Genomic DNA, 24,927 nt, shown 5'->3' with positions numbered 1-24,927 from the left:
TGAGACCAGCCTGGGCAACATGGTGAAACCCCATCTTTACAAAAAATATAAAACTTAGCCAGGCGTGGTGGTGAGCACCTGTAGTCCCAGCTACTCAGAATGCTGAGGTGAGAGGATAGCTTGAGCCTGGGAGGTGGAGGTTGCAGTGAGCTGGGATGACACCATTGCAGTGTAGCCTGGGCAACAGAGCCAGACCTTATCTCAAAAAAAAAAAAAAAAAACCCAAACCAGATTATTATTAGTATTTTTTGCTGTTGAGTTTTTTGTCTAGTCTAGATATTAATCCCTTGTTGGTTAATAGTTTGCAAATATTTTCTCCCATCCTGTACATTATTTCTCTCTTCACTCTGTTGATTGCCTCCTTTGCTGTGCAGAAGCTTTTTAGTTTAATATAATCCCATTTGTCTATTTTTGCTTTTACTGCCTGTGTTTTTGAGGTCTTCGCCATAAAATTTTTGCCCAAACAATGTCCTAAAACATTTCTCCTATGTTTTCTTTCTTTTTTTGAGATGAAGCCTCATTCTTGTCACCCAGGCTGGAGTGCAGTGGCAGTGGCGCGATCTCGGCTCACTGCAACCTCCGCCTTCTGGGTTCAAGCAGTTCTCCTGCCTCAGCCTCCTGAGTAGCTGGGATTACAGGCTCCTGCCACCACGCCCAGCTAATTTTTTGGTATTTTTAGGAGAGACGAGGTTTCACCGTGTTGGCCAGGCTGGTCTCGAACTCCTGACCTCAAGTGATCTGCCTGCCTCAGCCTCCCAAAGTGCTGGGATTACAGGCATGAGCCACTGTGCCCAGCTTTTATGTTTTCTTCTAGTAGTTTTATATTTTGGGTGTTAAATTTAAGTCTTTCATCCATTTTGAATTGATTTTCTTCTTTCACAAAAAAGGAGGTTTTTTTAATATGGTGAGAGATAGGGAGCTAGTTTCATTTTTCTGCATATGGATATCCGGTTTTCCCAGCATTGTTTATTGAAGAGACTGTCTCTTCTTCAATGAGTGTTCTTGGTGCCTTTGTTGAGAGTCTGTAAATGCGTGGATTTATTTCTGGGTTCTGTATTCTGTTCCAGTACCATGCTGTTTTGGTTACTACAGCTCTATATAGAATATTTGGAAGCGTGTTAGTGTGATGCCTCCAGCTTTGGTTTTGTTTTTTGTTTGTTTTTGTTTTTTGTTTTTTTGCTCAGGATTACTTTAGCTATTTGTAGTTTTTTAAATGAATTTTAGCATTGTTTTTGCTACTTTTGGGAAGAATGTCATTGGTATTTTGATAAAGATTGCACTGAACTGTAGATTACTTTTGGTAATATGGTCATTTTCACAATATTAATTCTTCTAATTCTTGAACATGGGAGATCTTTGTATTTTTTCATGTCCTCTTCAATTTTTTTAATCAGTGTTTTGTAGTTTTTCTTGTAGAAATCTTTTACCTTCTTGGTTTAATTTATCCTACGTATTTTATTTTTTTGTAGCTATTGTAAATGGCATTGCTTTCTTGATTTCTTTTTGTGCTAGTTTGTTGTTGGTGTATAGAAACACTACTGATTTATTTTATTTTATTTTTTAATTTTAGAGATGGGGGTCTCGCTATGTTGCCCAGGCTGGTCTTGAACTCCTGACCTCAAGTGATCCTCCTGCCTTGTCCTCCCAAAGTGCTGGCTGGTATTACAGGCATGAGCCACTGTGCCCAGCCAAAACACGACTGATTTTTTTTGTGTTGATGTTTTATCCTGCAACATTACCCCATTTGTTTGTCAGTTCTAAGAGTTTTTTTAGAGGAGCTTTATATAGGGTTATAGAGTTTTCTATATATAAGTTCATGTTGTCTGCAAACGGGGACAGTTTGACTTCCTTTTTTCCATTTTGGATGCCTTTTCTTTTTCTCTTGCCTAATTGTTTTGGCTAGGACTTCCAGTACTGTGTTGAATAAAAGTGGTGAAAATGGGCATCCTTGTCTCATTTGAGATCTTAGAGAAAAAGCTTTCAACTTTTCCTTGTTCAGTATGATGTTGGCTGTGGTTTTGTCATATATGGCCTTTATTGTGTTTTTTTTCTATAGTTAACTTGTTGAGAGTTTTTATCATGAAGGGATGTTGAATTTTATCAAATGATTTTTCATGTCTATTGAGATAATCTTTATTCTATTGATATTTGATTTTATTTATTGATTTATGTATGTTGAATCATCCTTACATCCCTGGAATAAATTCCATTTGATCTTGGTGAATGTCTTTTTGCATCTGTGTTCATCAGGGATATTGGCTTACAGTTTTCTTTATTTGGTTTTGGTATCAGGGTAATGTTGACTTTGTAGAATGAGTTTGGAAAAATTCCTTACTCTTCAGTTTTCTGAGAGAATTTGAAAAGAATTGATAGTTCTTCTTTATATGTTTGGTAGAATTCTGCAATGAAGCCATTGGGTCCTGGGCTTTACTTTTATAGGAGATGTTTTATTGCAGATTCGGTCTTGCTACTTGTAATTGGTCTGTTCAGGTTTTCTATTTCTTCTTGGTTTAATCTTGATAGGTTATATCTGTCCAGAAGTTTATCCATTTCTGCTAAGTTTTCTAATTGGATACACAGTTATTCATAATAGCCTCTAATGATCCTTTGTATTCCTGTGGTATTAGTTGTAATGTCTCCTTTTTTGTTTCTGATTTTATTTATTTGGGTCTTTTTTTTTCTTGGTTAGTCTGGCCAGCAGTTTGTCAATTTTGTTTATTTCTTAAAAAAGCCAACTTCTCATTTCATTGATTATTTGTATTTGTTTGTCTCAGTTTTGTTTATTTCTGCTTTGATTTTTATTATTTATTTTCCTGTGCTAGCTTTGGGTTTGGTTTGTTCTTATTTTTCTAGCTACATTGTTTATTTGAAATGTTTCTACTTTTTTGGTGTAGGTATTTATTGCTATAATCTTCCCTTTTGATACTGATTTTGCTGTATCCCATAGGTGTTGGTATGTTTGTTTCTACTTTTCATTTGTTTCCAGAAATGTTTTGGTTTCCTTCTTAATTTCTTCATTGACCTATTGGTTGTTCAGGAGCATGTTGTTTAATTTCCGTTTACGATTTCAAAAGTTCCTTTTGTTATTGATTTCTAGTTTTATTTCACTGTGGTCAAAAAAGGTATTTGATATGACTTTAATTCTTTTAAATTTGTTCAGACTTATTTTGTGGCCTAATACGTGATCTGTCCTGGAGAATGTGCTGATGAAAAGAATGTATATTCTGCAGATATTGGATGAAATATTCTGTAGATGTCTGTTAGGCTCATTCAGTATAAATGTGCAATTTAAAGCCAACGTTTGTTTCTTTGTTGATTTTTCTGTCTAGATGATCTTTCATTGCTGAGAGTAGGGTGTTGAAGTCTCCAACTATTTTTTATTGGAATCTATTACTCCTTTTAGATCAAATAGTATTTGCTTGATGTAGCTGGGTGCTCTGATATTGGTGCATATATATTTTCAATTATATTCTTTTGCTGAATTGATCCCTTTGTCATTATATATTGACCCTTTTTGTCTTTTTTTATAGGGTGTTTTTTTTTTTTTTTTTTTTTTGAGGCAGGGTTTCACTCCGTCCCCCAGGCTGAAATACAGTGCTGTGATCTTGGCTCACTGCAACCTCAACCTCCCAGGCTAAGGTGATGCTTTCACCTCAGCCTCCCAAGTAGCGGCATGTGCTGCCATGTCCAGCTAATTTTTTTTCTTTTTTTTTTTTTTTGGTAGAGATGGGGTTTTGCCATGTTGCCGAGGCTGGTTTCAAACTCCTGAGCCCACCTTGGCCTCCCAAAGTGCTGTGGTTGCAGGCATGTGCTACCATGCCCAGCTTCTTTTTATAGTTTTTAATTTAAAGTATGCTTTATCTGATATGAGTATAGCTATTCCTGCTTGCTTTTAGTTTCTGTTTGCATAGAATATCTTTTTCCATCATTTTACATTCAGTCCGTATGTGTCTTTACAGGTGACATGAGTTTTTGTAGGCAGCATATAGTTGGGTCATGTGTTTTTAATCCATTCAGCTAGTCTGTGTCTTTTAAGTGTGGAGTTTAATCTGTTTACATTCAGGGTTGTTACTGATATGTGAAGACTTACTCTTTTCATTTTGTTAATTATTTTCTGGTTTTGTATATTCTTTGTTCCTTTCTTCCTCTCTTAATGTTTATTATTGCAGTTTGGTGGTTTTCTGTAGTACAGTGGTTTGATTATTTTATCTTTCTCCTTTGTGTACCTGCTGTACTAGTGAATTTTATACTTTTACATATTTTCATAATAGTGTCTGTTATCTTTTTGCTTTCAGATATAGGACTTTTTTGAGCACTTCTTGTAAGGCTGATCTAGTGGTGATGAATTCCTACCATTTAAAAAGAAAAAGTATGGGAAAGACTTTATTTCTCCCTCATTTCTGAAGGATAGCTTTGCTGGGTATTCTTGGCAGGCATTTTTCTTTTTTCAGTGCTTCTCAAATATATCATTTCATTTTCTTCTGGCTTGTAAGGTTTTTTCAGATAAATCTGCTGTTATCTAATAAGGATTTCCTTATATGTGATGTAATACTTTGCAATTTTTATTTTTAATTTTCTTTTGATAAGGGTCTCACTCTGTCAGCCAGGCTGGAGTGTGGTGGTGTGATCACAGTTTGCTGCAGCCTTGACTTCCTGGGTTCAAGTGATGCCCTCACCTCAGCCTCTCGAGTTCTGGGACTACAGGCACGTGGTACCATGCCCAGCTAATTTTTGTATTTTTTGTAGAGATGGGGTTTCGTTATGTTGGCCAAACTGTTCTCAAACTCCTGGGCTCAAGCCATCTGCCTGCCTTGACCTCCCAAAGTGCTGGGACTATGGGCATGAGCCACCATACCTGGTCTCTCTTGCTATTTTTAGAATTCTGTCTTTGACTTTTGACAATTTATAAGTCACAAAGTTTATGGTAACATACAGGAGAGGTGCTTGATTTAGATTGTTATCATCAGGGAAGGGTTCCTGGAAGAAGTCCTGATTGAACTCAGCCTTGAAGGACAATGATTATATATTAGCAAGATAAATGAATTAGGACATTATTATAAATGAAGCAGATAAAAGTGTATAATCAGATGAAGTACTTTCCAGTATTTGAACTGTGTCTTAATAATAGCTTCCCTTTGGGAGGCTGAGGCGGGCAGATCACCCGAGGTCAGGAGTTTGAGACCAGCCTTGCCAACATGGTAAAACCCTGTCTCTACTAAAAATATAAAAAATTAACCGGGTGTGGTGATGGGTACCTGTAATCCCAGCTACCCGGGAGGCTGAGGCAGGAGAATTGCTTGAACCCAGGAGGTGGAGGTTGCAGTGAGCCGAGATAGCACCGCTGTACCCCATCCTGGGCAACTGAGTGAAAACTCCCATCTCAGAAAAAAAAAAAAAAAAAGAATACCTTCCCTGGTCAGTAGGTTACAGAGTATTTTATTAATAGATAAAGGGAGCAGCAATATGTGCAAAGGCACTCCAGGTCAAAAGAGTATATAATTCACTGGGGAATTGCAAGTGCTATAGTTGGGTATTCCTGATAACTACCAGGAATAAATAGATACACATGATAAGGTTTAAATATATAGCTCTTGAGTAGAAGTGTTGAGAAATGAAGTTTGGAAGGAAGGGAGTAGCCAGATTCTAAGAGTTTGGACTTTATGTTGTATGTAAATGCTTGTTTTATCTCATCATGATTGTATAGATTAAAAATTTTAATTAGAAAAAAGAAACATAGTCAAAGCATGAAGTTTAATGAGAAAAATATACCAATTTTGAGGAAAGACAAAATATTTGCTACTATATTTTTAGCCTAATTGAAATGTGTTGAAATCTGAATTTATGCCTACATTGAGAATGACAAATAATATTCAAATTTCTTTTGTACCTTTAGCAGCCTGGAAGTTTTTCTAGCTGGTCTGGTAGTTTCCTCATGGATGATAACATGTCTAATACTCTAAATAGCCTTGACGAGCACACTAGTGAGTTTTACAGTATGGATGAAAATCAGCCTGTGTCTGCTCAGCAGAATTCACCCACAAAGTTCCTGGCCGTGGAGGCAAACGCTGTGTTATCCTCTTTGCAGACCATCCCAGAGTTTGCAGAGACTCTAGAACTTATTGAATCTGTAAGTAAAAAATTGTAAGATTATCAAAAATTCAATTTTAGTTACATGATTTCATGCTCAGAAACTCAGTTTTGGACATCGACCAGTTTTATGTTTTGTATGCCATGCTTAATTTTGTTCTGATATTTTGCAGTGGCTTCTAGGGGAAAAAAGTTTAAATTTTTCTCAAGTATGTGCCTTGTGAGGAATTTTTAAAAATTAAAAACTTAATTCATTTTTTATTATATAAGTTATTACAAGTGCATTAGAGAAAGCTGGAAACTAGAGAAAACTATAAAAAAGAAAATTAAAGTCCTTCATAAACCCAGAGTTAATAATTTGATATATTCCTTTCAGTCTGTGTTCTATACTTAGAAAACATGATATTTTTAAACAAAATTTAAAGTGTATATTTTAAACAAAAATACACTTCTGTATTATATTTGTGGATTTTTTTTTTCCACCCTGTCATGAGCATGTTTCTGTTTCCTTTTATAAACTTGATTTTTTTTTTTTTTTAAGATGGAGTCTCACTCTGTCACCCAGGCTGGAATGCAGTGGTGCAATCTCAGTTCACTGCAACCTGTGCCTCCTGGGTTCAAGCGATTCTCCTGCCTCAGCCTTCTGAGTAGCTGGGATTACAAGTGCCTGCCACCACACCCAGCTAATTTTTATATTTTTAGTGGAGATGGGGTTTCATCATGTTGGCCAGGCTGGTCTTGAACTCCTGACCTCAAGTGATCCTCCCACCTCGGCCTCCCCAAGTGCTGGGATTACAGGCATGGGCCACTGTGCCTGGCCTAAATTTGAATTTTAGGAGCTTTGTAGTATTCCATCAAATGAATATAAGAAAATATATTTACCCAACTATTATTATTGGACATTTAGGTAGTGTCTACTTTTTCAGTACTACAAATAACATATAAAGCTTTGTGCAAAATCATGATTATGTCTTTAGGTTAAATTGAATTTCTGGATCAAAGTGTATCACCATTTTTAACATGTTCCATACACATTACCAAATGATTATGCAGAATTTGATGGTGTCTTCCTGATGTGCAGTAGAATGTGAAGTTTTATGATGAATTATACTTTTTGATAATAACTTATAATTTGTTCTTAAAGTACTTTGACAGTAAGCTTCAACTACTGAATTAGATGAACTATTATGTATTTTGGAATCATAGGAAAGCCATAATCTGTTCCTCTTAAATGGTCTTGCTTAAAAAAAATGTCCAAGGAAAGCATTTTTACTGATAAAATGAGTTGTTAATTAACTCTGTGGAAATCATCATCCTGTGTTCAAGAGCAGATTTAACTAGGTTATAGCATTAACTTTATTAACAGTTTAATTTATTGCAGGATCCTGTAGCATGGAGTGATGTTACCAGTTTTGATATTTCTGATGCTGCTGCTTCTCCTGTCAAATCCACCCCAGTTAAATTAATGAGAATTCAGCACAATGAAGGAGCCACGGAATGCCAATTTAACGTCAGTCTTGTACTTGAAGGGAAAAAAAACACTTGTAATGGTGGCAACAGTGAAGCTGTTCCTTTAACATCCCCAAATATAGCCAAGTTTAGCACTCCACCAGCCATCCTCAGAAAGAAGAGAAAAATGCGAGTGGGTCATTCCCCAGGCAGCGAACTTAGGGATGGCTCATTGAACGATGGTGGTAATACGGCGCTAAAACATACACCACTGAAAACACTACCATTTTCTCCTTCACAGGTAGTGGTGTTGATTTTGTTTATGTTTCTGAATGTCAGTGAGTTACATTAAATTAGATCTTTAACATCCTTACTAGCAGTTGGTAGCTTTGATAACATATGAAAATAATGTGTTTAAATGTATACTTGAGAATACTGAACTCTGAGAGAATAGAAAGTATCTCACAAAATGTAGTAGCTGCAAATATTGATTGATTGATTGATTGATTGATTGATTTAATTCATTTATATTTTGGAGACAGGGTCTCACTTTGTTGCCCAGGTTGGAGTGCAATGGCACAAACACGGCTCACTGCAGCCTCAACCACCCAGGCTCAAGTGATCTTCCTGCCTCAGCCCCCCAAGTAGCCTGGACTATAGATGCGTGCCATCACACCTAGCTAATTTTGTATTTTTTGTAGAGATGGGGTTTTACCATGTTGCCCAAGCTGGTCTTGAACTCCTGAGCTCAAGTAATCCACCTGCCTTGGCTCCCAAAGTGTTGGGATTACAGGCGTGAGCCACTGCTCCCAGTTCTGCACGATATTATACTACAGTTTTTAGAGGGACATTTTCTTTATCTTGTAGTCCCATATCTTTATAGAACTCATCAGAAAACAAGCCTGGAAAGGTAACATTGATTTGCCCAAAGTTACCTAATGCAAGGCTGAGACTAAGATCCGGTTTCCTGACTGACTACTGTTCGATAGATATACCTGATAAAGTTTAAAGTGGCTTTACCTATTTAGAGTAATGTATTTAGTTTGCCCACTGAGTTTTTCCTTTTAATGTTCTTTGGAAGAAACTTAGATCATTGCTTACTGTAAGAATTTAATGTGTCAAGAGGTTTCCTAAGGATGTCCAGAACTACCTACTTACTTTCTCCTCTTGCAATATCCCTGGACAGTAGATGTTTATGTTAGGACAGTTTCCTATTGAACACTTGCTATGCTCCAGGCTGTTTGCCAAACACTTTTTTTGTTTTTTTTTTTGAGATGGAGTTTTGCTCTTGTTGCCCAGGCTGGGATGCAATGGCACCATCTTGGCTCACCGCAACTTCTGCCTCCCAGGTTCAAGTGATTCTCCTGGCTCAGCCTCCCGAGTAGCTGGGATTACAGGCATGCGCCACCACGCCCGGCTAATTTTGTATTTTTAGTAGAGACAGAGTTTCTCCATGTTGGTCAGGCTGGTCTTGAACTCCCGACCTTAGGTGATCTGCCCGCCTCGGCCTCCCAAAGTGCTGGGATTACAGGCGTGAGTCATTGCGCCCGGCCTCCAAACACTTTTCTTATAGCATCTCAGTTAATGCTCTTTCGAAAGGAGTTAGGTGGACTAAAATTCTGAAGTTGAGCCACTTGTCAAAGCCAACAGTTAGTAAGAGATGGAGCTGATGTTTTCTGAAAGTGTTTGGCAGAGGCTACAAAGTTTAAGGAGGAAGAAGGGAGTTTAATGGTCAAATAAACATGGAGAATGCTGGGATATTATTGGAGGTATATTTTGAGGCTAGGGAGATAAGTAGGATCTGGCAGAACACAGATCTCTAAAAATTGTGCACCCATGCTTCAGGGGATGCCATTTGTGTAGACTACAATGTGAATAGTCTGTTCACCCCCAGCCCTGCTCTCAGAGCTAAAAAGCACTGGAGAAAGTGAAGTAGGCTTGGGCATACTAGCAGTTTTCTATTCTGGAGTTTTGCGTGCTAGCAATTTTTGTTGAAGTGTGAATTCTAAGGTAGAAGTGGCTGAAAAATGCTTGTTTCCCATGGCAAACTGCTTGGATTTTATCCTGTAAAAGAGAGTTTGATTACTAATCTTAGGGTAAAATAAATTCAAGTATTCAGAGCCAGAAGTGATAGAGCTAGACTTCATTCTAGTTATAAGTAGCTTTGAAGCCATTTCTATGGCTTCATATCACTGTTTCTAATCTTTTGATTACAAAAATAAATTAGTATTTCACAATTGTATTGTGAATACAATTAGTATTTCACAATTGTAAATTATATAATTTAGAAAATGGACTCTGTTATGCCAGTTTTGACTGCTTAGAGGTTCTGTTCTGTGTTCTAGATAGGCAAATTTGCCAGACAGCTGTATTTCTTATCAGCAAAGCATTATTAGTATATTCTAAATTAAAATACTCTCATAGAAAAAGCCACTTAAGGTCATTTATTAATAAGAGCTAAAAAACTTGTTTTTTCAGTTACACACTGTTGTACAAAACTGTTACATTTTACACAGCAGCTGTTTATGGTTTCTATAGATCTCTATTTGATAATATACTGTTTTTTAAATTTTTAGTATTTTTTTGTAACTTTTGAATATTTGTTAAATGTTTCTTGAATTCCTATATGTGCTAAACACTGTTCTAAGAGCTGCGGAGACAAAAACGAACAAACCAGACAAAAATTCCTACCCTCATGGAACATAATTTCCATGGAGTATAAGTGTAATATTATTCATAAGCTTTTTTTAAGAGGTATGAAGAAATAATTTGAAAATCTTATCAGTTTAATATTTGTGTAGGGATTTTGATGTTCTAGAAGTCGTCTTTAAACTCTCTTCCCTTTTTAGTTTTTTAACACATGTCCTGGTAATGAACAGCTTAATATAGAAAATCCTTCATTTACATCAACCCCTATTTGTGGGCAGAAAGTTCTCATTACAACTCCTCTTCATAAGGAAACAACTCCCAAAGATCAAAAGGAAAATGTAGGGTAAGTAGGTATTAAATAATTGTTTTAGAGAAAATGGGGAGCACAATGTCAAAGTAGATTAGCTTTTTGTGCATATAAATAGCATGTATCATAATTCCTATTCCTACAGGACTTATAATATATATATATTTTTTTTTTGAGATGGAATTTCGCTCTCGTTGCCCAGGCTGGAGCGCAATGGTGAGATCTCGGCTCACTGCAACCTCCACCTCCCGGGTTCAAATGATTCTCCTGCCTCAGCCTCCCGAGTAGCTGGGATTACAGGCATGTGCCACCATGCCTGGTTAATATTGTGTATGTAGTAGAGATGGGATTTCACTATGTTGGCCAGTCTGGTCTTGGACTTCTGACCTCAGGTGATCTGCCCATCTCAGCCTCCCGAAGTGCTGGGATTATAGGTGTGAACCACTGTGGCCGGCCAGAATTTTTTTTTTTAATCATAACCTTATGTTTTCTCCTTAGGACAGTGAAAACCAACTTAAATATAGTATCAAACTTTGATTTCAATCAAAACATTTCTAGTACTTTTTTCTATATTAATTCTTTTTTTCTATTTTAAGATGATTGATTGAAATCAGAATTACCATAGGTGGGCATACTTTAAAATAGTCTTAGAGTGTTTAAATGAAGCATATATATATGTGTAAGAAAATTTAGCGTGTGCTTAAATTGCTTTGCTTTCATTAACTTGTATGAAATCAGATCGTGACTATAACGTAAATATCTAAATGACTGGATAGGTTTAGAACACCTACTATTAGAAGATCTATACTGGGTACCACACCAAGAACTCCTACTCCTTTTAAGAATGCGCTTGCTGCTCAGGAGAAAAAATATGGACCTCTTAAAATTGTGGTATGTATATTCATTTTATTTTTAATAATTTTCCTAATTTTAATAAAACACAAATTATGATTTTTATCACTTTGATTTTTAACATTTAAAAAAAGATATTTACTGAAACAGATACAAAGCTTTATCTTTTGATTTTCAAGGTTTCTTTTTGTTTTTTTTTTTTTGAGATGGAGTCTCACTTTGTCGCCCAGGCTAGAGTGAAGTGGCGTGATCTCAGCTCACTGTAACCTCCACCCCCTGGGTTCAAGTGATCCTCATGCCTCAGCCTCCTGAGTAGCTGGTATTACAGGTGCCCGCCACCACATCCAGCTAATTTTTGTATTTTTAGTAGAGATGGGATTTCACCACATTGGCCAGCCTGGTCTTGAACTCCTGACCTCAGGTGATCCACCCCGCCCTCGGCCTCCCAAAGTGCTAGGATTACAGGCGTGAGCCACCACACCTGGCCTAATTTTCAAGTTTGAATTTGTGTTCACCTTTTTCTTTAACTTGTAAATAAACCCTTGCTTGGCTGTTTTGAATTCTTAACTTTATAGCATCTAGAAAAAACAGATCAGGTGTCATTGGAACTCTTTTCCTTTTTTTCTTTTTTCTTTTTTTTTTTTTTTGAGACGCAGTCTTGCTCTGTCACCAGGATGGAGTGCAGTGGCTCATTCTCGGCTCACTGCAACCTCCGCCTCCTGGGTTCAAGCGATTCTCCCCCAGCCTCCTGAGTAGCTTGGACTACAGGCTTGCACCACCACGCCCAGCTAATTTTTGTATTTTTGGTAGAAATGGGGTTTCACCATGTTGGCCAGGATGGTCTCGATCTCCTGACCTCATGATCCACCCCACTTCGGCCTCCCAAAGTGCTGGGATTACAAGAGTGAGCCACTGCGCCCTGTTGGAACACTTTTCTTAATACTGAAATATACATTTTAGTAGTTTCAGTCGTGGTTACATGTATTAGAATAAAATAATTTTAATATTTTGATATACTGAAGCACTTTCATGATAATATTTAGGAAACTAATCAGGGTACCTCTTTAGGAAACTAATTAGGAAAAGGCCCAGTTTCCTTTTCTATGCAAAGGAGATCATAAAACACACCCCAAATTGTTATTGTGAAGCTGAAAGAGATGATGTAATTAAAGGGGCTTTTCTGAGTTTCAAGTAGTGTGTGCTTGGTTGCTGCTATTATTCTAATAATAGTATTTGTGGTAGTAGTTCACGAATGAATAGGACTGGGAAGTGTTCTAGTTACTGTGCTTTCATATATCTTACCGCCTTTGAAATACCTTGGAAAAGTGATGGGCATTTTAGGCAGATACAGATTTCTGGCAAGTTCTTTAGAAATATGATTTTTAAAATATTGGTCACTTCCAGGGTTTTTTAGTTATGTTCTTCTGTTTTTAGTCACTTTTTGGTTAGATTCATTAACAAATTCTAGTTTACTTGATTTAATTAATTTTTTGCCCAAAAGCATGTTACACATGCACATCTTCTAGTCTTTTCTTTTTCAAAATACTGTGTTAAAGGGTACGTAGTAGGGTTGATCAAGTCTTTTTGTCATTTAGCTCCATGTACTGCTGTGAACAATCATATTTCCTTTAGAGCTTCCTAGAGTTTTTATTTATGCATATACATAAATAAAACAAGAGTATGACCACACTTTATTATTTTATAACACTCTTTTTTAATTTAACCAAGTAAATGTATATATTTATCCCATAATTTTTAAGGTTTACATAATACTCCATTGTATGGAATTACCTGATTGATTTAGGCTGTTTCAGTGTTTTGCTGTTTATTTTAAAAATTCATCATTAATTCAGCAAATATTGATTGAGTGCCTAATAGGTTCCAGGCACTGTACTAGGCTTTAGGGATGGAAAGAATGTTGAAAAGGTCAAGTATGGTTCCTGCCTTCATAGGGGCATGTAGACTAATTGGGGATTAGACAAGTAAACAATGATTTGAAAGCATTTAAAAATTCTGCAGTGAGTCAGGGTCATTTGGTCAACATATAAGTGGAATAAAAATTATAATTTGATAGCTGGGTGTGGTAGTATGCTCTTGTAGTAGTCCCAGGAGGTTTGTTTGAGCCTGGGAAGTGGAGTCTACAGTGAGTGGTGATGAAGCCACTGCACTCCAGCCTAAAGGACAGAGTGCAGCTGTTTGAAAAAAAAAGACAAAAACAAAAGTATCATTTGTAATAGGTTTCGAATACCTAAAGTCCTCGTCAGTTTGTTTACTAGCCTTCTGACATTTTAAATTTAATACCAGCAGCACTCACAGCTCTTTGGATAGAATTTGACGATTGCCAAAATAGATTACTTGCATCAGCAATTTAAGATAAAAGGAAGGCAATGAGTTATAAATTAAAATTCCTAGAATATCTATATGCTCATACATCTCTTTGCAGTAAGCTGACTTTTCATTTCTCCTGCTCCTCCTCCAGTTATTTACTGAGCATCTACTGTACGCTAACCACTTAGCTTTCTTTTGTATCTTACTATGAGTCAAATGCACTTCTTGGAGATTGGCTTTGGAATTTTAATCAGGTATATCTTAAATATCTGTTGCCCTTTTAATAAACTGATTCTTTTAATATTTACTATAAATTACTCAAAAGGCTAAAAACTGTAGAAATGTTAAGTTTGGTAGTATCAAACCTGAAAAGTATTAATTGCAGGAGTTCTTTGCTTTTGACACATTAGAACAATTAGGAGAATAATTCTTGCTAGTGAATGAATTAATCTGTCTTAGCCCTATTCTAGGACATTTGTATTCTTAAAGGGGGAAAAACCTCCAGATCTTTTTAAGAATACTAAACTAGATCAAGAAAATGTGGGCTGGATGCAGTGGCTCATGCCTGTAATTCCAGCACTTTGGGAGATCAAGACAGGCAGATCATTTGAGCTCAGGAATTCAAGACCAGCCTGGGCAACATGATGAAACCCCATCTCTACCGAAAATACAAACAATGAGCTGGGCATGGTGGTGTGCACCTGCGGCTCTGGCTACTTGGGAGACTGAGGTGGGAGGATCGCTTGACCCTGGGAGGTAGAGGTTGCAGTGAGCTGATATTATGCCACTGCACTCTAGCCTGGGTGACAGAGTGAGACCCCACCTCAAAAAAAAATTAAGGGGAAAAAAAAAGAAAATGCGGTGCATCTACACCATAGAATACTGTACAGCCATAAAAAAGAATGAGGTCATGTCCTTTGCAAGGACATGGATAGAGCTGGAAGCCATTATCCTCAGCAAAGCAACACAGAAACAGAAAACCAAATACTGCATGTTCTCATTTATAAATGAGAGCTAAATGATGGGAACATGTGGACATATAGAGAGGAACAGCACACACTGGGGCCTTTCAGAGAGTGGAAGGTGGGAAGAGAGAGGATCAGGAAAAATAACTAATGGGTACTAGGCTTAATACTTGGGTGATGAAATAATCTTTTTTCTTTTTTTGAGACGGAGTTTCACTCTTGTTGCCCAGGCTAGAGTGTAGTGGCGCGATCTCGGCTCACTGCAACCTCTGCCTTCTAGTTTCAAGTGATTCTCCTGCCTCAGCTTCCCAAGTAGCTGGGATTACAGGTGCCCACCACCACCCCGGCTAATTTTTGTATTTTTAGTAGAGACGGGGTTTCACCATGTTAGCCAGGATGGTCTTGAACTCCTGACCGAGGCCCGCCTTGGCCTCCCAAAGTGTTGAGATTACAGGCGTGAGCCCCTGCACCTGGCTGGGTGATGAAATAACCTATACAACAACCCCCCATGTTTACTTATGTAACAAACGTGCACTTGGACCCTTGAACATGAAAGTTAATTTGAAAAAAGAATACTTTATGTTCTTGGTGAAATACCATCATTTAAAAGCTCTTTGAGGCTGGGTGCGGTGGCTCACACCTGTGATCCCAGCACTTTGGGAGGCTGAGGTGGGCAAATCACCTCCTGAGGTCAGGAGTTCGAGACCACCTTGGCCAACATGGTGAAACCCCGTCTCTAGTAAAAATACAAAAAATTAGCCAGGTGTTGTGGTAGGTGTCTATGATCCCAGCTACTCGGGAGGCTGAGGCAGGAGAATCGGTTGAACCAGAGGGTGGGGGTGGGGTGTGGAGGTTGCAGTGAACTGAGATTATGCTACTACACTCCAGCCTGGGTGACAGAGCAAGATTCCATCTCAATAAATAAATAAGTAAATAATAATAATAATAATAATCAGCTCTTTGAGAAGTATACAGAAACACTAACATAATTCCTATATGTCTCAGTCTAGATGAGAATACTTTTAACATTTTGTTTTCGTCTTAAAAGTTTTTGTAAGTGCTGTGAAATCTCATTTATATATGAATACTATTCTCTCTAACTTTGCTGGCTGGGGACATAAGCTGCTGGTGTTTTTTTGTTTTTTGTTTTTTGGTTTTTTTTTGAGACGGAGTCTGGCTCTGTCGCCCAGGCTGGAGTCCAGTGGCGTGATCTCGGCTCACTGCAACCTCTGCCTCCTGGGTTCAAGCAATTCTCCTGCCTCAGCCTCCCGGGGTGCACACCACCACCCTTGGCTAATTTTTGTGTTTTTAGTAGAGATGGGGTTTCATCATGTTGGCCAGGATGGTCACAATCTCCTGACTTCGTGATCCACCCGCCTCGGTCTCCCAAAGTGCTGGGATTATAGGCGTGAGCCACCATGCCCGGCAGCTGCTGGTTATTAAGTGCTGCCAGTTCTTTTATTTAGTAGAGGTTTGATTACCTTTTCAAGTATATCTTGGTTATGAAAGGTGTAAGTTAGATACAATTTTTAAATTTTTTCTGGGTCATAAGTTGTGCTCACCTGTTGGACAGAAAGCCAGATGAATAGTATTTTGAGACTATTTCATCACTCAGCTCACACTCAAGTGTCTATCTCTCTGTAACCTACCCTCCCACACTATACACACACACTCACTCTCTCTGTCTTCTTGGATACTGTGTCAGCTCTTTGCTTAGGCTAGGTATACAAAGATGAAAATGACCTGATCATTGCTCTCAAGTATCTCACAATCTTAGTGGTAACAGAAACATGTTAACTAGTAATTACATACTATGTAATAAGTACAATAAAAGTAGAATAAGAGCTAGTGTATTCCCAATATGTTCTATATTTCCTGTTTTTATGTAAAAAAAACTTGAGAAATAACATCTTTCTTTTCTGTTTAATTCTGAAGATCCTGACCTGAAGCAGGAGCTACAGTGGTTTCCCCAAAAGGAAGATTTTTGTTTAGTAGCCTAGAAATAAGAAATTGCTATTCTTTACTCAGTACTTGCAAATGTATAATATTGTTTTGCCATAACATGGATTAATTAAATTAATATATCTATAGGGGCTAGGAGAAAATTATGACAATAATGGAAAAGTATAAAAGATGGGTTTCCTATATATAGGGAGAAAAAGGAATTGCTATAAATGACTTTTTACAACATTTTAAAAAACAATTTAGTCCCAGCCACTTGCCTTCTTGGAAGAAGATATTCGGGAAGTTTTAAAAGAAGAAACTGGAACAGACCTATTCCTCAAAGAGGAAGATGAACCTGCTTACAAAAGCTGCAAACAAGAGGTAATCTTCTAGTATTATTGTTAATAAAAGTCTTATTGTATCCAAGAGACTTTGCCATAAAGCTTCTACATAAATTACTCATTCTAGAATACCGCTTCTGGGAAGAAAGTCAGAAAATCACTAGTCTTAGATAATTGGGAAAAAGAAGAATCAGGCACTCAACTGTTGACTGAAGACATTTCAGACATGCAGGTTTGTAAAGAATTATTATTGTTATTTTAAATGGTTGCTTCAAGTCCTAGAGGTTCTTATTTCTTACTCATTGTGTAGCCAGTTCATTAGAGATTCATGGAGGATTTTTATCTTAGTATCATTTTGCCTAATTCACAGAGAAACTATTCACTGTAGAGAATATTTTATTTACTTTTTTTTATATTTCTTTTGTTATGAGAGGAGTTAGCTGCCTTATATCTGATGTCAAAAAATCGTAGTTCTTAAGATTTTAAATATCAAAGTTTATCTCTGGTTCATTTCCAAAATACTTAATATTACTACATTACTAGAAATTTCATCAGAGCCAAATGCTTTCTTGGAGGGAAATAAACAGGGCTTCCATTACCACTTACTCAGTAGTCCCTCCATTTGTCTCCATTTTTGAATTAGTTATTTTCCTCTTTCTTTTTTCTCTCTTAGTCAGAAAATATATTTACTACATCCTTATTAATGATACCATTATTGGAAATACATGACAATAGGTGCAACTTGATTCCTGAAAAACAAGATATAAATTCAACCAACAAAACATATACACTTACTAAAAAGAAACCAAACCCTAACACTTCCAAAGTTGTCAAATTGGAAAAGAATCTTCAGGTATGGATTTATAAATTTCTTTAGTGATTTTTGTTTTTGTTTAATCAATGATCACTTTGGATTTACTGATCACAAATTATACTTTTAAATTCAAATTTGATTGTAACAGTAACTAAACATTTACCATTATTTTGTCACTCACATTTGGGTTTGAGAGACTCATTCATTAGAGCACATATAAACTAAACAATTGGAGCTGTAACCAAAGACTCGTCTGGTGATTTCCTAAGCACTGTATCTTTTTTAAACTAAAGATACATAAATCTACTTCTGGCACCTCTTCTCCTGTAACAAATATGTATAGCCCTAATTGCTATTCTGAAAAAGGGTAAGTGGTTGGAAGCAGTTTCAGCATGATTTTGTTGGTACTATGGTTTCCAGTGAACCTTTTGGCTCAGAAGTTGTAAAACAAAGTCCTTTTTTTTTCTGTTGGGATGCGACCAGTGTGTAACTGCAAATGAAGGTTGGAAAAATTTTTACTGCATTAAGAGTTTACCCCAGAGAATTTGAGAGTTCATTGAGTAGGAAATTTTCTTCTTTATGCCACAGTGACTGCAGCACTAGTATTCCTGATATTGGAAGCATACCTTGAAAACATCTTTGGCAATCACATATGACCACCTTACATCTGTTTTCAGCCACTGCTTTCTAAGAGCCATGTAGCACATTCTCTTAATCCATGTAAAATGATTTGAGTTCCTGGCGTTTAATTAACATAGAACTTTTGGGGAAAGTTATTATATAGACGATCATGTCTATAACATAGTAATCTTTATAATAAGGGAAGGAAAAAAACATAAGCTTGATTTTTTGTTATGAATATATTTCCTAATTTGTAAATAAAGCATTCTTGGCTCATTTTTTGACATTACATCCTCTCTTTAAACCTTTTGCAAAATTTTGAAGCAATAAAGACTAACATTTATTTCCATGTTAAGATTCATTTGATTTGGGGGGAATTATTGGGGACAAGATTTTAAACTGCCTCCTTAGGCCTGTAAGCAATATAGATAGCTAAAATAATTGACTTTTTAAAAACTTGATCAAAAATATTTCAGTATATATTTTAAAACATTATTATTAAAAAAATACAATGCCATTGTTAAAACATTTTTATAATTATTGTTTATAAAATATCTAATCAGTTAAAATAACTGACTTTAAGAGTCTAATTGTGATATAATATGGATAGCTATTTTAATAATTTTCACATCATTATTAATATTTCCTTTCTAGTCAAATTGTGAATGGGAAACAGTGGTTTATGGGAAGACAGAAGACCAACTTATTATGACTGAACAAGCAAGAAGATATCTGAGTACTTACACAGCTACCAGTAGTACTTCAAGAGCTCTCATACTGTAATTGTTATTAAAATTGATGAAATGCCCCACTCCTTTACTGCAATCTCTACTAAATTAGGTTGCAGTGAAATTTTTCTCAATTAGTTGTTTTTAAAGTTGTAAGATAGCCCTTTTAATACAGCATCTTTTTTCTATTCTATGTAGTAGGCAGAAAGCTAGTAAGTCACTTAAGGGGTAGACAGTTTCATAGTTTATTTTTTAAGAGATGAGATTTTAAAAAATTGTTTTTAAAGAACAAGATGGGAAAATAATAGAATGTTCATGGATTTCTAAAAGTAAATTCTCATATATTTTCTTCACAAGATATATGTTGCTACTCTCTTGATGCTGCAGTTTTGTTATAGATAGGTGTATGAGTATATATGATTTCTGAAATTAGTCTATGTATGGAAAGCACACATGATTTTATGAAGTACTTTTGCCCATGTGCTGATTTACTTAGGCTACCATTTACAAAGAAACACATTGAAAAGGAATTTAAAGGAAGGATAGAAAGTTGCACTACTAATTTTTTGTTTTTTTTTTTTCAGAAGCAGTAAAATTAACTACAGTGTTAAATGTATTTATTTGAGCATAGTACTGAAAACAAAAAGCATTCAAAAAAGAGTTTTTTCTTCTTTATTAGTAAATAGTATTTTCTTAATCTCAGAGGAGCTGAGAGTTTTGTTGAATGTATTGTACAGTATGTAGGAGCAGGAGAAATTTGTAAATTGGAAAGAAGTCTGTTTTTATAATTTATTTTTATTTTTAAAGCTTAAATGTAGATATTTATATGTATACAGGGTGCCTAGAAGCCAATGTTGTTTCCTGTTATTACAGCTAACACAGTAAAGAATAATTTTGACTTTAAGTATGAAACAGTAGTAAGTTATAGCTGCAAAGAATACAATATCTATACTGTATGTCACATCTACCTAAATGTTGCACTATGCCCTTTAAATCATGTTGGTTATAAAGTAGTTCTAAAAATGTACTAAATAATAATTTAATATTTTCTTTTTAAATTATATCGGGGGTGGTCATATACATTAATCTGGTGATTTGTATATGTGTTTGAAATTTTTGCATTTTGTTTAAAAAATAATATGGTACCTTGGTCCCTAAAAACAGTCTGCACTTAGAAGTTTATATTTACTCAGTGTTTCAGAAGTGGAGAACATTATCTTTTATTTATAAAAATATTTTGTCCTTTTTTAAATGTTTTGTGTTTCTCTACAGGTTACAACAGTTGCTTCAGTTGCCTGTTTTAGGTGTTTGCACTTATTTTATTTCTTCTTGAAAGAATTTTTATTTGCTTTTGTGGTAGAGATTATATGTAATTTTTTTTCAGTCATATAATGGTGTGCTGTCAACTTAAACACTGACAGGTAAATAGGATTGTACACTGTAGTTTGAATTATTTATAATTGACACACTCTCTCCCTCTCCACTCCTGAAGTATGCTGCTATAGAAAATAGCAGAATAGGCTTGCTGCTACGAGAGAAGGAAAGAGCGACCACCACTTGCACTGTGTGAAAAGATAAAAAACAAATGATGGCAAGTTCTCAAGTTAACTAAATGGAATCAACCATTACCAGGCAAATTCTTACAAATACCAAAATACTACTATGCCTTATAAAACAAAATGAAAGCAGGTTAAGATTTTCTGCTCTATTTGTATGTTAATAGAAATGGAAATACTAAGTATTTTAATGCTTAGCTCTTGAACAGTGGACCTAAAAGGGTTTTAAGCTATTTAAATCTACTTGCTAGTTTTTGCATATTATATATATATATATATATTTATATATATATATAGTGAGAAGTGAAGAAAATGTATGGTACTAAGATTATGCCTTATTGATAAATAGATAAACCAATTTGAATCCTCTTAGCATGTTTAAGTATGTTGATTGCTTCCTAATTAATGAACTTCTCACAGAAATTTCACTTAGTGAAACCAATGATTGTAGCAAACTCATACTGGATCATTTCAGTTACCTTGAACTAATAGCACATAATGGTTTTTTGTTGTTGTTTTTAATGTAGCCCTTACCTGGATATACATAGTCTGCAATCACCAAAGTATAATATCTTGTAAGAGCTATATTTTTTAAAGCATATTTTTTCTTGAGCATTAAATTATCCTAAATGGTAATATATTGTGGATAAGTCTGGGCTTATTGGACATAATACATATTTGGGTTGGTATTGGTTGAATCCTTCAGTTAACTGCTTTGTTGCTTTTTGCAAGATTTTTTATCTTAAACATGTCAGGCATCTTAAGTCACCTTTATACTGTTTTGTTCCTCTGAGTTTCTTTCAGTATGTTATACAAATGCCAGACATACATGTAGCAGCCATACTTGCATGGAAACTGACTACACTTACATAATACTGCATTTTATTGTAAGGTTTTCACATTAATACAGCAGTTACCCTGACTAAATTGAGTTTTGTGATATATGGAAAACTTCATTGTAAGAGAATCTTGCATACAATGTCGACATATTAACATCCAAAATAAAGCATCTGTGTACAAGCTGACTTGGCATTGCTCATTCACTTGGTTTTGTGCTTTATAAGGACTGATAGACTCCTTAGAGACTTAACATTCTGTTCTTAGGCCTTTTTTCTCATTTAGAACTCTCTTTACGGTGATTTTACCAATAAATACAACATTGCGCCTTTATTGAGCCTCATTTAAAACCAGATTTTCAGCTGTCTTTCAGATACTTTCACATGACACTTCCTGTTGGCGCCTTAAACACATGTTCAAAGCAGATTTCGTCTTTTTCCCAACTTTGACCTGCCCTTTGTTCTGTCACTTAGTGATATTGCCTTCCCTTCATTTACCCACTGAGTAATCACCCACCTCCACATTGAAGTCAGCTGTGAATTCTCAGCCTGCAAATGGCCTCTGTCTCCATTCTATAGAAGTGTCAAGAAATTGAGCAGTGTCATAAGGGTGTCATCTGGGAAAGGCACACTGGTCATCCAGGCAGGGCTGTTTGGTATTATATTACCTCAGTAAATTCATCACCATCTAGATTCTATCTTTAGCCTTGTAGGCTCAGAAGTCTGAGGGAATTAACTCATTAAAAATGAGTTTACCTCAGTAGAAGGCTTACATCAAGTTTATGACTGATATATGAAATTATAATGCCAGTCTCTTAATTTATAGCATGAAATAAAACTGCTGAGAGGACTAGGCACATTTTCTCCTTATATGTAAACAGCAACAAATATAAAAAACAGACGTTCCATAGTTCTCTGTTGCCTAAATAATAATACTTTTCCTCCTCCTTCACTCCCTAACCTGGACATGACCAACTTTTCCACACTTCATTTTTCAGTCATACTGGCGACTTGGATCTCCCAGGAACATATGTGCACACTCCTATCTCCAGGCCCGTGTTTGTAATACCCTCTTTGCATGACTTTTTTTTTTTTTTTTTTTTTTTGAGATGGAGTCTCACTCTGTCACCCAGGCTGGAGTGCAGTGGCACCGTCTCAGCTCACTGCAACCTCCACCTCCCAGGTTCAAGCAATTCTCCTACCTCAGCCTCTGGAGTAGCTGGGATTACAGGTGTGCACCTCCACGCCCGGCTAATTTTTGTATTTTTAGTAGATGGGGTTTCACCATGTTGGCCAGGCTGGTCTCCAACTCCTGACCTCAACTGATCTGTCCGCCTCAGCCTCCCAAAGTGCTGGGATGACAGGCGTGAGCCACCACGCCGGGCCCTCTTTGTATGACTTCTTTTCTTTGTCTCCCTAGCCTGTTAAAATCTTAGCCTTCAAGGCATGGGTCTGTGAGTCATTTCCTGATTATCCTAGTGCTTCCATAAAACTTTCCCACCAGACTACATTTCTGAAGAGTAGGGATTGCTATTTATAACTCCTTCATTTCTGTGTCTAGCATGGTGCTCAGAAAAATCTCGCCAAGTGTTAAATTTAAGTAATTGAAAAAATTAGTCATGACTCGGAATATTAACCGTACTTTTTTATACTATGAATTATAAATAGCTTTGATTTCTTAGTTATCTGCATGAAGCTAGTTTTGCTTCATAGCCAATAAATTGTATTACTTTCGTAAAATCTTTCAGTTCATTTTATAGCCAGATAATTTCCTGCTTGACTTATCCAGTTCTATAGTGGTAGGCTTGCCAGCCAATCAGACCTTTAATTTGTAATGTAAAACTGATGATAGTATTTGAAGACGTGCTTCCTGCTTGGTGAGAAGTGAAAATTTATTTTTAATTAAGTAGTAGGAGATAAATTGAACCAAGTGGAATTCTGTTGGAACATTGCACTTTCCCCTGGCTTTTTTTTTTTTAAATGAGTATGGATATTGTCAATAATATGTGAAATATATCAGTAGAAAATCAAGATAAAGTGCACTTGGAAAATACTTGTGTCTGATGTGCTAGGAAGAGAGTGTTTTTGAAAACATTTTAGTGTGTTGGTCTAATTACGTCAAAAGCTGTTGAGTCTGGAGCAAATAGTATTAAAAGTAGTAGTGTGTACTGCCCTTATTTCTGAAGTTTTCAGACCTAGTGTGCTTAACTCAAGTTCCAAGTACAGAATGTGCTAGGTTTGATTGGATTTTCCTGGCCAGCACAGGGAAAGAAGGCAGGAGATTCACTTTACTGTGATTTAACTACTGTGATTTTGCCAAACAAAGCTCAAAAGTTTTGAGCAGATTTGAACATAATGTCCTAAGCCCTAATATTGTTAGTTCTTACCTATTTATTCAGTTTAGCTAAGTGCTTACGATGCCCTGTGCTAGGCACTGCATATACTGTGGTAAACAGTGCATGACCTTTCCCTTAAGGAAGCTGATATTCTAGAAGGGGAGATGAATAAGTATGTAACAGAAATGTCTTTTCTCCTTTGGCCAAAAGTGAGATGGATCAAATAGCCAGGTTCCCTATTGTGTGTGTAGATGCTCATTTGTGAATAAAGGAATAGTTTGACTCTGCCCAGATGACATGGATTTTTTCCCTGTCTCATATTCAGAATTGACTGGAGTCTTGCATTGGAGTCTTGCATTACCCGGGAAGTTTGAGTACAGTGTGGCAGCTGCAGCCACACTCCACCCACTGTGCTAAAACCTTTACATACATTATCTCACTTAATCCTCACAATACCCCTATGAGGCAAACACTGTTATAATCCAGTTCTCTGGATGTGGAAACAGGGTTAAGAGGCTTTCCAAACTCACAATGAAATACTGAGCTGGGATTCAATCATCCAAGGTTTAGTTTGATTCTTTAAGCATAGGGCATGAAAGATTACATAGTGTATGATTCCCTTTATATAAAAGTACAAAAACAGGCAGAGCTAATGCATGTTGTTAGAAGTCAGGATAGTGATGGTCCTGGTGGTCCTGGGCAGGAGGGTTGGAAGGAGCACGGGGCAGTTCTGAGTGTGCAATACTCCACTTCTTGCACCAGGTACTGATTTCATGGATGTGTTCACAGTTTGTAAAAATCAAGCTCTACTATTAATGGTATGTATACTTTATCTACATTATGCCTTAATAACAAGTTTTAAAAATGAAAGCTAGGTTATAACAGGAAAATAAAAGTGCTCAGCCAGAACAAAATGTAATGAATCATTTTCTTTTCTTTCTTTTTTTTTTTTTGATACGGAGTCTCGCTCTGTCACCCAGCCTGGAGTGCGGTGGCACGATCTTGGCTCACTGCAACCTCCGCCTCCTGGGTTCAAGCAATTCTCCTGCCTCAGCCTCCCAAGCAGCTGGGACTACAGGTGTGCGCCACCTTGTGATCCACCCGCCTCGGCCTC

At 36.4% G+C, this 24,927-nt stretch overlaps 1 protein-coding gene across 8 annotated transcripts in view; it reads left to right on the top strand.

The window, feature by feature from the left end:
- The window catches only part of MYBL1 (MYB proto-oncogene like 1), a 48,464-nt gene extending 26,798 nt beyond the window's left edge, over positions 1 to 21,666 (top strand). For 2 of the 8 annotated variants that reach the window (XM_002819141.6, XM_054561675.2), the window contains exons 9-16: positions 5,894 to 6,127; positions 7,469 to 7,837; positions 10,386 to 10,528; positions 11,269 to 11,383; positions 16,846 to 16,962; positions 17,050 to 17,154; positions 17,596 to 17,775; positions 19,012 to 21,666. In XM_002819141.6, coding sequence (XP_002819187.3) covers positions 5,894 to 6,127; positions 7,469 to 7,837; positions 10,386 to 10,528; positions 11,269 to 11,383; positions 16,846 to 16,962; positions 17,050 to 17,154; positions 17,596 to 17,775; positions 19,012 to 19,140 — 1,392 coding nt within the window. In that variant the 3' untranslated portion in view covers positions 19,141 to 21,666. The remainder of the gene's footprint in view (positions 1 to 5,893; positions 6,128 to 7,468; positions 7,838 to 10,385; positions 10,529 to 11,268; positions 11,384 to 16,845; positions 16,963 to 17,049; positions 17,155 to 17,595; positions 17,776 to 19,011) is intronic. The other 6 variants (XM_054561679.2, XM_054561678.2, XM_002819142.6 and 3 more) reach the window with 4 other exon arrangements.
- Positions 21,667 to 24,927: the final 3,261 nt, after the last annotated feature.

The sequence above is a fragment of the Pongo abelii genome, chromosome 7 (genome assembly GCF_028885655.2).
Source record: "Pongo abelii isolate AG06213 chromosome 7, NHGRI_mPonAbe1-v2.0_pri, whole genome shotgun sequence".
NCBI lineage: Eukaryota > Metazoa > Chordata > Mammalia > Primates > Hominidae > Pongo > Pongo abelii.
This window is presented reverse-complemented; position numbering and strand designations above follow the sequence as displayed.